The sequence below is a fragment of the Anguilla anguilla genome, chromosome 3 (genome assembly GCF_013347855.1).
Source record: "Anguilla anguilla isolate fAngAng1 chromosome 3, fAngAng1.pri, whole genome shotgun sequence".
NCBI lineage: Eukaryota > Metazoa > Chordata > Actinopteri > Anguilliformes > Anguillidae > Anguilla > Anguilla anguilla.
In genome coordinates, this window is record NC_049203.1 from 50,329,016 (window position 1) to 50,344,509 (window position 15,494).

Consider the following 15,494-nt stretch of genomic DNA (forward strand, 5'->3'; position numbering starts at 1 on the left):
AGCCTCCTTACGTGGTTCCTTTTTTGCTTCCAAAACGTTCATAGTGGTCCTGGCGTTCGGAGGGGCCAGCCCCGTGAACTAAGGACACATCAGACTCCTCAACAGGGGTCTGCTCTCCATAGAAGGGCACGTTATCTGGGAAACAACACATTCAAAAAAATAAATAATTCCTTGAACACTTTCGTATGCCTAGCTACAACGTGGGCAAACAAATACATGTGCAAGAACAATACGAACATAAGAACATTTGACAATGAGAACAGGCTGTCAGCTAATTTTGGCTCATCAACTGTAGCAATATAGGCTATTGCCTGTGGCAGCCAGACAATTCTACCCAAGCTACACGCAGGAAGGGAAATTATTTACCTGGATCAGTGATAATGTCGCCCATGATCGCAAGTGGTCTGGATCGCGTTCCACATTCACAGCTTCACTAAGAGCTTAGAAGATCCAATCCGCCAGCCCACATTCAGTGTCACTGCAAGGACATGTTACATTACATTACATTACAGGCAATCGGCAGACGCTCTTAACCAGAGCGACGACGCAGAAAGAAGAACAAGCAGTTCAAAATGAAGGAACACACTGTATGAAAGCCCAGCAGGAAGCACACAGCTGACAGTGGTTTTCGGTGTACATTCATCTCTTGTCTCTTCTTTTTAGTGTACAGCTGAGTCTGTAGTTTTATTAGCACACAGTTAATTCCGCAGTTATGACCATAACTGAGTGACTGTCACAGTACTGATGGTGACAAAGACAATGATGATGTATACAAAAGACTGTGAAGTGTGGGCTGGCCTGTGCTGGAGAACAATTACGTATGGCAGGGTGAGTCCTCCGGTCTTGGTTTTCAAAAAGTAAAACTATATTAAGTTTCACAGAAAGCATTCCCCAGGTATAAGAGGACTATATGGCAGCTAGATAGTTTACAGAGTTCACATAAATGTGTGCCCACTTTTCAAAGAGAAACACCAACAGTGTTCTTAATTGATTGAGAAGATCCAACCTGAGCCTTCACCATGACCAATTGGACATCACTTGAAGACATTACCCTGCTTTGTGAATGAAATAGGCTACATCTCTATGCGTATGAACTGTAAAGTGCACAAGCAAACCCAAATAAACCAGTATTAGGATTGACCACTGTTATACAGCAATGAAGGGCAAATATCACTACATCCCCAGTATGGACCTGGGGCACTCTAATCACTGTATGGTCCATCTTAAACCGATCTACAGACAGAAACTAAGATCCAGCAAGCCTGAGGTCAGCACAGAAAATGAAGTAATGGACTAGAAAGGCGGCCAGAGCAAAGCTACAGGCCTACTTTGGACGATTATATGACACAGTGACATCATACATCAGCTCTTTTGAGGACAGCTGTATTCCCATCAGGACCCAGGTTAAATGCACCAATGACAAGCTTTGGTTCATTTCAGAAAGTTTTGTTGGTCTAAAGGGGAAGGCTACATGAGTGGGGACAAAACCCATTGCAAGCAGGTCAAATGTGCACTGATGAAGGGAATCAAACAGAACTAGGCTACTCTGAAAGGCGGAAGAACATGTTTTCAGCCAATCACCCATCAGCGGGGTGGAGGGGCCTGCACTACATCATCAGCTGCAGAAGGAAACCCACAAATTCAATGGATGAGCATCAGCTGGCTTATTACCTTACTGAGTCCTATTGCAGGTTTGAAAGCACAAAGGCAAGCCTGGGTCATACCCATCCACCCCTATCAGCACCACTCTTCACACTTTGCTCCACCATCAAAGCCCCCCGCCCTGACGATCTGTGAAGATGCGATCTGCCCACCCCCTAGTACCTGTTCACTTCCAAGGCCAGGAAATGAAGGGACAAAATCATCGTTGACCCCTCGCACACTGACCACCACATACTTAAAAAAAAATTACCCTAGGTATTTAAGAACAATGGATACCAAATCCACCAGACATGGGAGTAGCTTCTTCCCACGTGCCAAATAACACCGATAGAACTGAATGGGCTCCTTGAGACTGTAGAATCGCGAGTATATTTCAAAATATGACAGCACATTTATTCGGTCTGCACATGCGATTATGTTTCCTGAAGTAGAAATGTAAAAGTAACAACGTAAAAAGTTATTCCAGACTGGAGTTAACTAGATAGTCACCAGAATCAAACAGGAGATAGAATCAAAGAATCAATCATCTTCCGCCGGGGATCGTGTCATATCTAAAAAGATAACATTCAAGTAAAGTACACCATCTGCCCTTCCTATTGCCATATAGAAACATTGCGGAAAACTTCCTCGGAGTTTTACAAAGTCGCTCATAATAACCTGGGTAACACAGCAAATAACTATGTTTCTTTATTATTTATGTGTATGATTCATTTTGCTCTCACTCCTCTCCATGGTGACTGATTCATTTAATCAAATATCAAGTCAATAACTTTCAAGAACAGACCGTTTGAGAAATAAAATTAACTTGTCTTCGCTATCGATGTATAAAGTTGTAAAGCACACTTGTGCTGCAAGTAACCTTAAGCCATCCACACTGAAGCTACTACAAGCTAGCACTATTGCCTAAGTTAACCAATATTTACGATTGATCCAGTAATAATGACCAATGCCACGGTAAAATAAACAAAACTTAGAGCTTTATCTAGAATCAACAGAAAATACATTTTCAGAATGCACAGACTTCTTTCTTACCAATGTGACTGTTGTCCTGGTTGAAGCCGCTCTGATTCAGAAGAATCAGGTTGTCCACCCTTAACTGAGCTTTTGTGTTCCTGCTTTGGTTTCCTTGATCACATGATTTTACCAACACTTCTGTCAGCTGACCTAAGTCTTTATATGGAAACATTAGACATATCAGCGCTCATTAATTATAGTTTGTTTAAATGGAGAGCGAGGTTGCATATTTCATATTGGATAAAATGTGTAACGTCATAGAGTTTTCGCTAAATTGACGCAAACACAACGTTGATTCATTACTTTGTCCGATCACAACAGTAAAACAGCGACGTGTTCTTTGCTAGTAATAAGCTTTGGTACCGTATATACTGTTAAATAGAATTAGCACATACAGATAATAATCGGCGATTGATCAAAAACAACTATAAAGGCTATGTTCTAAGAATAGTTAGCATTTTTTGTCAATAAATAACAATAATATCGTTCTCTATTGAGTATTGCTTCCGGGACACATATGCAGCGCGTAGACATTAGGGATAGACGTTAAACTACTACAAAGTCACTTAACGTACTAGGCTTGTATATTTAGTTGACTAGGCATGCAGAAATTGTGACGAGTACAGTCCCGTTTGATATATATATATATATATATATATATATATATATATATATATATATATATATATATATTCGATTAGCTGTTTTACACTTTCTGGCTACAACAAATCATTCATTAAAATGTAGTTGAAGTGACGGCAATGTTGTGAATTTTACGAGGACTTCTAGAACAGAGAAGACTGTCGCGTCTTCTGTGCTGACAAAGCGAGTGAAACCGACTTTGCGTAGCTCGAATCGTCTGCGTTCGTGTACGTACGTAGGGTTTACGTGGTTCCAGTGGACGTTACTGTTTGTTCTGTTGTTCTTTTTAGTCTAAATTAGTCGGAAATTCTGTAAGCGAAAAAGAAGTTGACGTTCAGCTCGAGGATCTTGAAAGATGTCGGTAAGTGTAATATAATTAAATTCACAGCTCTAGCTAACGCTAGTTGGTTATGGGGCAAAAAACTGGAAACGGCCATTGTTTTGCTGCGTAGAACGTTTTTTAATTCTGATTTATTAAATATTTTCACAGAAGCACGAGTTTTTCGTTGACATGACTTGTGAAGGGTGTTCTGGTGCAGTCACACGAGTTCTAACGAAACTAGGTAAGTATTTTTTTTTTAATGTTATTTTATACTATTTTTGCATGTCAACCCAGTTTGGCTTGCTTGCTTGATATGGACTGGTCAACCCAGTTTGGCTTGTTTTCTTGATAGATTAACTGGTCAACCCAGTTTGGCTTGCTTGATAGATGGACTGGTCAACCCAGTGTGGCTTGCTTGATATATGGACTGGTCAACCCAGTGTGGCTTGCTTGCTTGCTTGATAATAGGCCGTCGCGTCCCGTTTGTAACTTGAGTCTCTTTGCACATCATGTTCTGCTAACGTTACATTCTTATTCCCAACTGATTTAACATTCTATTGTTTTTATTCATGGTCAGTGTAGTCACGTTATTTTAATCCGGTATAGTGATGATACACTTAAGTTTCTTCTGGGTTTTAAAGAAGTTTGCCAGTTAAAGCCAACGAAATTCATTTCAGGCCAAGCTGGACACAGAGAGAGAGAGCATTTTGCGGCCTGAACCTGTAACCGCTCCAAAAATGCAGGATGCGAAAGTATTTCGAGTCCGTATTCCTTTCATCTAAGAGCAACTCTGTTGCATGACCGCAAGACCATAACAATGGTGCCATACTGCCATTTAATCTTAAATCGCTTTTGTGAGGAAACTAAATTCATAAAATGAAGCACATCGTTGTTGTAACAGAGATAGAAGAACTGGGCCCTGTTTCAGGAAGCAGGAGTTGGCTATATAACTTTACTATGTAAAACCCTGAACCATCCTAAATCTGGGACTTTGACTGAGGTAAAATGAGTTTATCCAGCTAAATCAGTAATTCCGCTTTGTGGAATACCATCCACTTTTTATAAAATGATATGAGAATTTATATACTATCAAGGGTCTTGTAAATCCTTTCCTTTTTGATAGGCTTGTCTCTCTTATAATAAGAAAATGCTGTGGACTTAAAACTATTGGTAGCATATTTTGGCTGTTTAAATTACCGAATCAGAAAAGGCTATCGTTGATGTTTTATAGCAAATATCAATAGTGGCATATGTTGATTGCCTAAGTTTCCCTATCAGAAAATCCTACCATTGGTGTTTTAGCGAAAATATCAGTTCAAAAAATTTGTTTTAAAGATTTTGCCTCTGTGACTTACCATATACTGACGGGTATGATCCCGCAGACAGAAAAGTGTGTAGGCTATGTCTTCCCACTACACACCATCATCGCCTACTTCTGCATGCGGCGGTAGAGCAACAGGTAGCTATCATGACTGAATAAACATTACTTATTTGAGGTATGGCTATTGTATATGTGTAGCCTACCTGATAAACTGGCCATTTCGTGTGTGTATGAACATCACCAATTAAATATGCGGTAATTAAATTGAAAGTACGTGATTGAAGCTAGTCTATCGTGATGGCTGACTACAATGAACGTTTGGCGATTTGGATTGGGATGGCAGTAGCCTATGTCATCCGCCAAATTTTGGTTTAGTGGACATGCCCCATACTACAGCACCGAGTGTCTAGCATATTTCTTGGTGCTCTACAGAAATGACCACACTCATCCCTTAAGAACATTAACTTCTGTACCTTCTGTCATCACGCAAACACAGAATTCAGATACAACTTCACACATCAAACTCAATAAAGCCAAATGTGCGTTATTGCGTTTTCTGCTTTGTCCAACCAATTGCGTCATCACAAATGCTCCAGTCCCACAATCAATAAGTCTTCCCTTTGGACATTTAGCTACACCTTCTGCCAACAACAACGTCTGACCAAAGTAGCCCATTACAGGATACACGGTGCCTGCCGTGAACCGATAGTTTAACTTCTTTCAAATAAAGAGCGAACAATGACATTTAAGAATGTCTTATTTAGGCAAGTCGCTTTGTTTGAATCATTTTTCGTGAAACACAGCTACACTGTAGACAGTTTTTATTTTGGTATTTTGACAGAGTTGAATGTTAGCTAGCTTGCTAACGGTAGGTCCTACTTGTCGTCACTGACCTAGTCGACAGAGCAAACGTGACGCTAGTGCATCGACATTGCGTTGGTAGGTGGGTACCGGTCAAATGGCAACCGGTCGGTTCCATAGTGCTACTTAGGGGCGTGAACGACACATTTCTGACCGTTGACTAGTTGCTGTCTGACCAATTGTTTTTTATTTTTTTTATTTCGTTTTTTTTATTTTATTAATCTTCACATGCGCAATACCCCTGGGCAGGTGAAATCTCAGAAGGCCACATCCTCTAAGATGTGTGAAATTGCTTGTGATAAATGGGGATTTCGGATTTTCAAGTATGTGCTAGCGTGTGCATTGAAGTCTATATTTGCTTTGTAATTAGTTTATTAAAATACACATACTGAAGATTCAGCTATTTGGTATCCAAATTATATGAGGAGACTGTGCAGTTTTACCTGTTTGGGCATATGTTTAAAGGATTAGTTGCACCCAAAAGACATTTAACTTTTCACCAAAAAGCAGCAAACTGTTGTTAATGTTTTACACCTCTCTGGAAACATTTTTGAACTTGCTTACCCATTGAGTCATTTTGTGTTTTCTCTTTTTCCAAACAGATGTCAAATTTGATATTGACCTTCCAAACAAAAAAGTAGTTATTGAGTCTGACAAGAGTGCAGATGATCTCCTGGCTACGCTGAAAAAGACGGGAAAGGCTGTCAATTACATCGGACCAAAATAAATACCCCAGTTCTCAGATGAAAACAGGTGAAGGACTCATTTAATAGCATCTGTCATACGTCACTGTTTTTAGGTCCAGAACCTGTTCTATACAGTGCAGTCTGTAAGTCTTTGGTCTGTGACTTGTTTTTGGCTGTGTACTCTAGTACACTGGATTTAAAATGAAACCATGAATATTAGGTTAAAGTGAGTTTCAGCTTTAATTTGAGGGTGTCCACCATATCATATACACATTGAACTGTGTAGGAATTATAGCCATTTTTATACATAGTCCCCCCCTCCATTTTAGCAGACTCTAACCTAGCTGTTTTGTTCTTATAGCAAGGGTTACCTGTGGTTTGCACTAATGATGCAACGACACCGCTGGAGAAGACACAACTGAACAGCCAATTGTCCAATAACTTTTGGTCCCCTAAAATGGAGAACTATGAATAAAACGGGCTGCAATTCATACATGGTATAGATGTAAACACCCTGAAATTACAGCTGATAGTCCGCACATTAATCTTATATTCATTGCTTTATTTCAAATCCAGTGTGTTTGAGTACCAAGCCAAAACAACACAAAGTGTGTCGCTGTCGAAATACGGACTGCAGTGTGTGTGAAATGGCATTGGATGTAGTAGACATTTTTACATTAAACATCCAATTGAGATTTCCCCCTGGGTGTAAAATATAAAAGCAGAACCATACATCGATCAACAAGTAATACATAAATACCACATTACGCACACAACACAGTACTAGTTCCAGCAGGCTTCAGTACTGGTTTCCCATCTGGATTGCCATACACTTATTTAAAATAGAAACTCCAGAGAGCATAAGTGTTTTCTCATACAGCCTTTTCCTGGCTGTTGGCACTTTGAACTTACAACCTGATGGCAGCCAATAGAATGAAGAGGGCATATTATGGTGAGTGCCATGGAAGGACTAGCCAGGGATCACTCCCTTTTCCACATCCTTCTTTTATGAGCTTTATTAGCACCACAAGCAAGGATGGGGTAAGACCAACATTCAGAAGGCTAGGGGAGTTATGCTAAAACCAGCCACAAGAAAAATGGCAGTACACTTTGTTTTATGGACTTGGCATATTGCGTCAAAATATATCATCATAATAATAGTTTAAATATGCAGGTTTTTATAAAAGTTTGGACTTAAATATTGTCTAAGATGTAACAATAAATGCAGTTTGTCTTCAAAGCACCAGTTTTTCGCTTCAGCTAAAGCAAAAGTTTGGATTGGCACTATTTTGAACTCTGGCCTTTCCCCCTCACAAAACCCATTTTGGAATGGCAGAAGAAATTACCAGCAATTTAAAAATATTCAGCAAATATTTGATATCAAATGTGAGCTATCTGGGTAGTTGCGATACTCCTGGTTCTACTGTATTTTTGCTGGCAAGGGAGCGGCTGTTGACTTTTCATTCCACCTTCAGTACATAAGCTTCCTATGTTGAGGAAGAAAGGAGCAGAAGTCCGAGTTAACCTTGTAACCGCCATCCCACTTGATGAACTCCTACGGTGCCCGTCAAGCAGAAGAAGTCCTGACAAAAGTGCACTATGTTCTTTCAAATCCACTAAAGCACATCATGTGGTCAAAGGCTCCTTGTCTTTTCATGCTCTCATGTTAAAATCAAAGAGCTTCAGTGGTTTTGAAACATTCTAGCAGAAATGCAGCTTTTTTAACATATCATTTATGGTCAATATGGTTCCTTTGATTAAATGCTCACAGAAGGAAGAATGAATGAAGGAGTGCTGGACAGAACTATCGGCTGACAGCCCACATAGGCAAAGCATCTGCCACCATGCTGAATGCAGGCAAATCCTTGGAACTCCCACCTGCCAATCGGTGAACACCTGGGGACCATTGGCATGCTATCTTTAAAACCATATACCTCCTTAATTCTAAGTGGTTTTTTTTTGTGATGTATTAACTGACAATCAGAAGAGACATTTGTTTTTGTGTCTGCTTTTTAAAAAGCCTTGGTATTATTAACAAGGAGTTGTGTAATTAGGAAAAGCTTCTATTTGAATGTCCATGCTCAGATTGAGCTTTTTCCTGTATGTTTTTGTGTTTCCAATTGTCTGTTGATCTAAGTGGATAATAAAACCTACACTATCACGTGATGTGTGTTTAACAGTGTCAAAAGCTGCAATACAATTTTGTTCTTTTATTGACGTGCAAGCTACAAATTACATGCATTTTTTGAAGTATTATGAAACAACTTGCCAGTAGATGGCAGTATTTATACAACTATGAGATTGATATTTTATTATTTTTTTGGAGAACAAAATGGTGTGCATCACTTTTTTGTTGAAATGATTAGAATGAAGCAATTTTTTTTGGATCATCTGTATTATGCAATTGTATTCTTAAGATAAAACTAACTAGCAAATTCCATTTGTTTGCATTATTAGCTTTTACACAGTAAAATGTCTACTGTTAACTCTTAACAGAGTACATATGAAACAATTGGGACCATATGTACCTGGTGAGAGTTAATTTAACACTGATAATTTTAGTGTATAGTCCAGTCATCTGGCAGTATAAATTTGAATTTTGGATTAATGTCTCAAATTATTGAACAATGCGTGCACAATTTGTTCAGTTTTGTGTAGTCTTGTATGTTTCTATTTTTAATTGGTTCAATGTCAGTCTTGAGTCTTGCAAAGTCTAGCTCTTAACACACGAGGGGTCTTATTTTAATGGTCAAGGTGCAATTGACAAACACTAGCCCTAGGCCCTGAAGGATCGGGGAATTTTGAACTGAATTTTAGTAATTTCGTGACATCTGGCTTTAGCACAACTGCAGCACAACTGTAAAAGAGGATGGTTCAATAGGAATAAATTAACTGTGGGTGTGTAAGGGGTTTGGTTTCATTATTGCCAATCAGATCGCCCCATTTATTTCTCTTTAAAAACAGTGCCGTAGCACCATAGCCAACAGATAATTTGTCATGGCCGTAGAACGAGTGCATTATGAAATTCTCTGTTATGAGCCTTTCTACGAACCATTAGGCCTACTTGTGTTTTGGAAACCTAAGTAAAATGTTATAAGTTTTAATTTTTATATTTTCCCCTTCATAACATATATTTTTCATTTACATACAAGTGCTTGTTTCTTTGCTGTCAATGTTTAATACAAAAAATTAAAAAACCCACTTGAAATAAGTTTCATTAATTTCTATTACACCAAATACATTTGATATCCTCGACTCTCTGTCTGCTTCTTATTGTGGTCTAGTTTTTCTGTGGGGGGTTGGGGGCCTACTCCAGTGAGGCTGTTGTCACATATTACTGGTTTGAAGAATCCCCCCTTAGACTCAGCTGGGATAATTGCTGGATATTGTGGGACAATCACAGCTTTGTGGGGTTTGCCCGATTGTGTGGCCGGTGCGCTCAAGAGGATAATGCATGCTTACCCGTCCAAGCAGTGAAGTGCAACTGGAGAAGCCCTCGTTGTTGTGGCAAATGGCAAAGAGGCCCTTGCTCATCTCATGGGGTTGAGCAAGCCATTGAGAGGTGCAGACGCACATTGTGTCAAGGACAAACTCCACAGGGACCATGGCTGCCATCTCCGCGACAGCGCTCTTAATGCTGGCCTGGTGTCTTGTTTTTTTTTGTTGTTTCGTTTTGTAATAGGTGTGTGGTTTTCAGTGGTGGTCAGTTAGCTTTGTTTCACTGATTGTGTCCTCCTGCAGCTGATGCCTTATAAACCCATCTATTCTCAAAAACTGTGGTCACACATCTTGCGTCCATTCTCATCCTGTGTGATCCTTGAAGATGATAGTAGTCAATATTTTCTAAACTGGCCGCCCTCTCCTTTTCAGCAGGTTACTGCAGATATCAATTCATTTTTATGTCCTTTGCTTATTCTCCAGTCTAGCTGAGGATACAGTGCTGATGTTTCTTAACTGATGGTGTTCAAAAGAGTGGGAAGGCAAGCTAATTCAAAAAAAAAGCAAGCACATTTTTGTTCTTATTGGTTCAGAAGACTCGTGCATTGGTTATGTTTTTGGTTGGGGTACTTTTGAGTGGCATTCTGTGTTGGTTTGCTATTCTGTTTATCAGAGGTGGTCTAACACACAAGATTTGGTTTTTCTACGGAAGTGTAGCATAAAATGTACATACCCCATTATCTCTAACGCTGAGTGTTTGCACTTCCATATTTTAAACAAGTACAATCCCAGCTGGTGAGTTAAGATTCCAACATATGCAAATGGATATATTGTCAGAGAATACAACATTTTTAATTTACTTTTTTGCTGATAATAAAAGGGAGATGTTTGTTTTTCCTGTTATCTGAAATATCACTTTTAACGCTCCACTCAACTTCCAAACAGCACAAGGCTGCTATGGAACATTTCACAAAATGTATTGCTGATCACACTTTAACCTTCTGAATGTACAATGATTTTGAAATTATTCTTTCTGATAAAAGCAACAACCATATCTTTCACAACAAGAAATTACAAGCATGGTTCAATGGTTTTGAATGTCTGAGGGACTGGAGGAACTTTACAGAACACAGTTGCATGTTGTATCATGTCAATATAGAAAATGTTGTCCAGATGCATTGGAGGATTAAGAAAAAGTCAAATATCACTGAAATAAAATGGTAATTAAAGTAAAATTCAATAAAATTCCAATTTGAAAGTACAAAACGATAGCTTGTTTATCATTCCTCAGGAGCCACACTGATAACAATATCAAAAAGAAGATGCCCAATGTGCTTCAAGCCAGCTAAATAAAAATGGGCTGGATGGGTGCTCAACAGCCAGGATGGTCAAAATAGAGTAAAAAAACCCCTCACCCAAACGCTTCACAGGGACTGGCCTGAAATAAGGAACACTGGAGTATCCTTTGCTCAGGGCAAAAGACGCCATTTAATGAACAAGGTTGGACTGATTTTTAGATATCTATGATGTCTTCCTCAGAGTCAAAAAACCCACATGCAAGGGCCACACCGGGAGGAATATAAATACCCTCCCATCAATTATAAGGTGCGCATGTGTAGAAACTAAAAATAGCGTACACAAATGACACATACCAGTTATTTCTGCAGTGACGACATTGTGCATGCAAAGTAGAGAAAAGACATCCTTTCTTCTACTGCATCTTAACTTATGATGTTCCCTACATTTGTGCCTGTCGGTATTCCCCTGACTCTCAAAGTGCCTTCTTTAACACTCTAAAAACACTCTAAAAAAATGGATTGTTCAAAGCTAACTGAAAGCTAACTCCTCCCTCCAACATATTCACACACAACACGCACAAATACCCCACTGTCCTAATCTGACCAGCAAGCTGCATCCTTCCTAGCATGCAAAACAGTCCACTGAAATCCTATCTGTCTGCCAAGGAAAACGGGAACAGTTAATGTTTATTCATAAAGCAAAGTGCATGTTTTGACTATTGAGGACAAATATGCAGCACCCAAGTACACACAAACACACACACACACATATTTACCTTGTTTGGATGGAAGACGTACCAGTTCATGTGGTTTAATGGAATGTTGCAGAGTAACACATTGATCTTGTTTTGGGGGGAATATTTACAGTACACATAAAAATTCACAGGTAGTACACCAATCACTTTTAATAGATCAAGAAAAACACAATCCTGGAAATCTATTATGTTATTACATGCCTGTATCTGAAAATGTAACTGAAATAGTAAGTAGTGAATAAGAATAACAATAAGTTAGAGTACAGAGAACCAACAATAAGTAATAGTACATCAGAATGTATTAAAACATTTGTAAGCATATTGATGTAGTGAGGAAAAACCATTGTTCTAATTAAAATTCTATAAAAATAGCAATGATTATAAACATAATAATGTACTCTTTTTGTAATAATGATTTCAAGCTCAGCTAAATCATGAAATATTCATAGAATGTACAATATACAAATGCCACATAATTATTTATTTTCCTTTTCTGTTCTATGCAATAAATTAGTTTATAAAATACTCATGCAACTCTGCTATCTGATTGCTGCATGTGCCTGTAATTTATCACTACATCTTGATGTCAAAAATGAGCTTTCATCAGTTCACTGAACTTTTAATAATCTTGTACTTGTATGAATAAAATCAACTGGGACAGATGCTATTCTTAAAAATGGGTTACAACATTTATTTTCCTTGTAAGCACATACAAGAACATCCTCACAACATTGTGTCCAGAGCTGTCCCCCCAACTAGGCAGATCAGGTTCTGTGACTAGGGCCCCATCACCTCATCCAGGGCACCATCTTCTTGCCTTAGACAGCAGAGGAATCAGAAGAGGCCAATGTTTTGGGGCCCCCACATTTTTTCTTTGCCTAGGACCCCCAAAAGTCTATGGACGGCTCCAATTATGTCATTGTAACACTTGGATTTTAATCTCCAAACATACAGGCTCCCCAGCGTGGGGATCGGTTCCTGGCCACCTTCTGTCCCAAGAAGAGACTGCTTTATAAAATCATAATCCAGACTCTTTCTGGACAGCCATAATGCAGGGTATTACACAAAGTTGTTCTGAACGTTTCTGCTCAGCCCCTTTTGTAAGGCCATGGATGACTGCAGTGTTTCACCATTTTTGTGGACTTTTTGTCCTGCTGAAGCACTTTTTGCTGAATTGTACCCTCCATTTTTGTGTACTGCCGCCATCTCTGGAAAATGTTTTGGTGGTTGCGTGCCATTTTGAAATTCCACAAAGAAAAATAAGATGAAATCTCTCTCTCTTCCTCTCTCTCTCTCGCTCTCTCTCTCTCTCATAACCCTTTGGCAGGAAGCTGGTGTCTACCACAGAGGTGACAGATGGGGATTCTGACTGAGTCTTTATATGAGCACAGAGTACGCTTTCAATGGCAGCTGGGCAATGTGCTGTATGTAGCCACCTGGTGCTACTGGTGCACACAGTGAACTGCACAATGAGTCCTGGGGAATGCTGACTAGCTCACAGCCTGCTGAAAATCAACAAGCATGTCTTTACTTTCGTAAGCTCGAATAAAATCTGAACTAAATGCCTAGAACATTCCATCAAATGTCCTAGTTATATCAGGCACTGTTCAAATACTTAAAAATGATTTACAGTTATAGTTGTTTTCTAAGAAATATATGAAATAGGGACAGTTTCTCTGATTGACAAAAGCTGTAAAATCTTAATGTTGTGAGAAATATTTTTCTTGCTTAGTCTTTCTTCTCACCAACATATGTTCAGGTGTATTGAAAAAGGGCTTACTCTGATGACTGGGTAGTTATCATGTGAATCCTCTGCTAAAAGGGAAGAATAGTCTACCTGTCAGGTCTGGAGTTCCCCCTCATTTTGTAAATCCCTATAAGGCCAAATTGTGTTTTAAATGAGACAGGGGAGCTGCAGCTGCTACAGCAGCTTTCATTGACTTGACGTCTTGAAAATGTTAAAAAGCCTGGGGGTTGGCATTTTGCAATTCAAAGAAGCACAAACTTCATCTTGTTATGTTTCAGGTTGAAAAAAAAGAAAACACATGAAAACAAGAAAACAGTACTTGTGCTTGGGGGGGGGGGGGGGGGGTCAGTTCAAATATGTCAGAAAGTGGAATATGACAAATTACAGGGAAGCCGTAAGCCGTCTTGTCATTTTTGAAAACACGAGTTCCTTTGCATCCTGCATAGGAATTTACAGAGAATTTACAGTGAAGGTCGTTTACGAACGGAGAGATTTAGTAAGAGGCCCATTTTCCACAAGTGAAAAGGATGTTTTGACTGCTCCCTCCTCTCCTTTAACTGAGACTCCGTCTGAAAGAGGCTGACGCTCACACTATCACACGCAGACACATGCAGAGAAATGAGGGGCGATATTCTGATACTCATATACATGCACACATACTTCACATGCCACACTACCTCATGGAGACAGTGTTGGAAATAAGGTCAGAATCATTGTAATTTTTTTGTTGTTGTTTTTCCAGCAGCACTATATGGTGGATTGTATTGTGCTTTCAAGTGTGTATTTTATATTATTTCGGGTTTTTAAAACCCATATTTTAAGCAAGGTAATACGGTTTTACTCCTTAACTGAAAATCTCTGTTGCCATTATGGGACAGAGAGGGAACTTACCACTTTTTCCGCCATTAAGCAGTCAGCTACCAAACTAGACGGCCATATAATTTGGCCGCCTTCTTGCTGAAAGGTTTTTTGTTTTTTCACCCTTTCAGGGGCAATTTGAACAATTAGATAGTTTTCCACTGTTGTTAAGTTTCTAATGTTAGCTATAGTTTATTATAATTTGATTCCAGATACATTTTGGCTGTAGATTTTCCTGAGATATAAATAAAACATTATGTTACCTTCCTCGGATACACTACATGACCAAAAGTATCTGGACACCCCTTGGTCTGGGGCTCTTTTTCATGGTTTGGGCTAGGCCCCTTAGTTCCAGTGAAGGCAAATCTTAATACTACAGCATGCTATCAAAATCTAGATGATTCTGTGCTTCCCCAACAGTTTTGGACAGGCCTTTTCCTATTTCAGCATAACAATGCCCCCGGGCACACAACGAGGTCCATACACAAATGGCTTTGCTGAGAATGGTGTGGAAGAACTTGACTGGTCTGCACACCTGGTGTAGGAAAGAGGGGTACAAGTTTATCGGGCACTGGGACTCCATTAGGGACTGGGGTGGCCTATAGAAGTGTGACGGGCTGCACCTAAACCAGAAGGGTACCACTGCAGTCGGCCAGCATATGCTTAGGGTTGATCAGGATTATTTAAATGAGGGACTTGGGGGTCAGGGAGGTTAGAGAGTGAAAAGAGTAGGGAGGTGCAGTCTGCAAATAAACCAGTTCAGGATCTCATACTGTGTCATTACATTATCATTACATTGCTTTTATTTAGCAGACGCTTTTATCCAAAGCGATGCACAATAAGTGCATACCAAAAGTCAATATTCATACACTATTGACAATATTCATTAT

The 15,494-nt window shown here is 39.4% G+C and overlaps 2 protein-coding genes across 3 annotated transcripts in view; one reads left to right on the forward strand and one right to left on the reverse strand.

Moving 5' to 3' along the window:
* slc36a1 (solute carrier family 36 member 1) overlaps nt 1-3,291 on the reverse strand; it is a 55,926-nt gene extending 52,635 nt beyond the window's left edge. The window contains exons 1-3 of the mRNA XM_035409582.1: nt 2,695-3,291; nt 367-478; nt 12-135 (exon numbers count right to left, since the gene is read on the reverse strand). Coding sequence (XP_035265473.1) covers nt 12-135; nt 367-391 — 149 coding nt within the window. The 5' untranslated portion in view covers nt 392-478; nt 2,695-3,291. The remainder of the gene's footprint in view (nt 1-11; nt 136-366; nt 479-2,694) is intronic.
* A 122-nt stretch (nt 3,292-3,413) lies between these two features.
* On the forward strand, nt 3,414-9,719 carry atox1 (antioxidant 1 copper chaperone). Of its 2 annotated transcripts, none has more exons than XM_035409584.1 (4): nt 3,414-3,679; nt 3,809-3,881; nt 6,425-6,575; nt 6,870-8,183. In XM_035409584.1, exons 1-3 carry the CDS (start codon nt 3,674-3,676, stop codon nt 6,547-6,549), a joined length of 204 nt encoding a protein of 67 aa, XP_035265475.1. In that variant the 5' UTR covers nt 3,414-3,673; the 3' UTR covers nt 6,550-6,575; nt 6,870-8,183. The 2 variants fall into 2 exon arrangements, with proteins under 2 accessions (XP_035265475.1, XP_035265474.1); XM_035409583.1 differs by lacking the exon at nt 6,870-8,183 and adding an exon at nt 8,280-9,719 and having other exon boundaries at nt 3,432-3,679.
* Nucleotides 9,720-15,494: the final 5,775 nt, after the last annotated feature.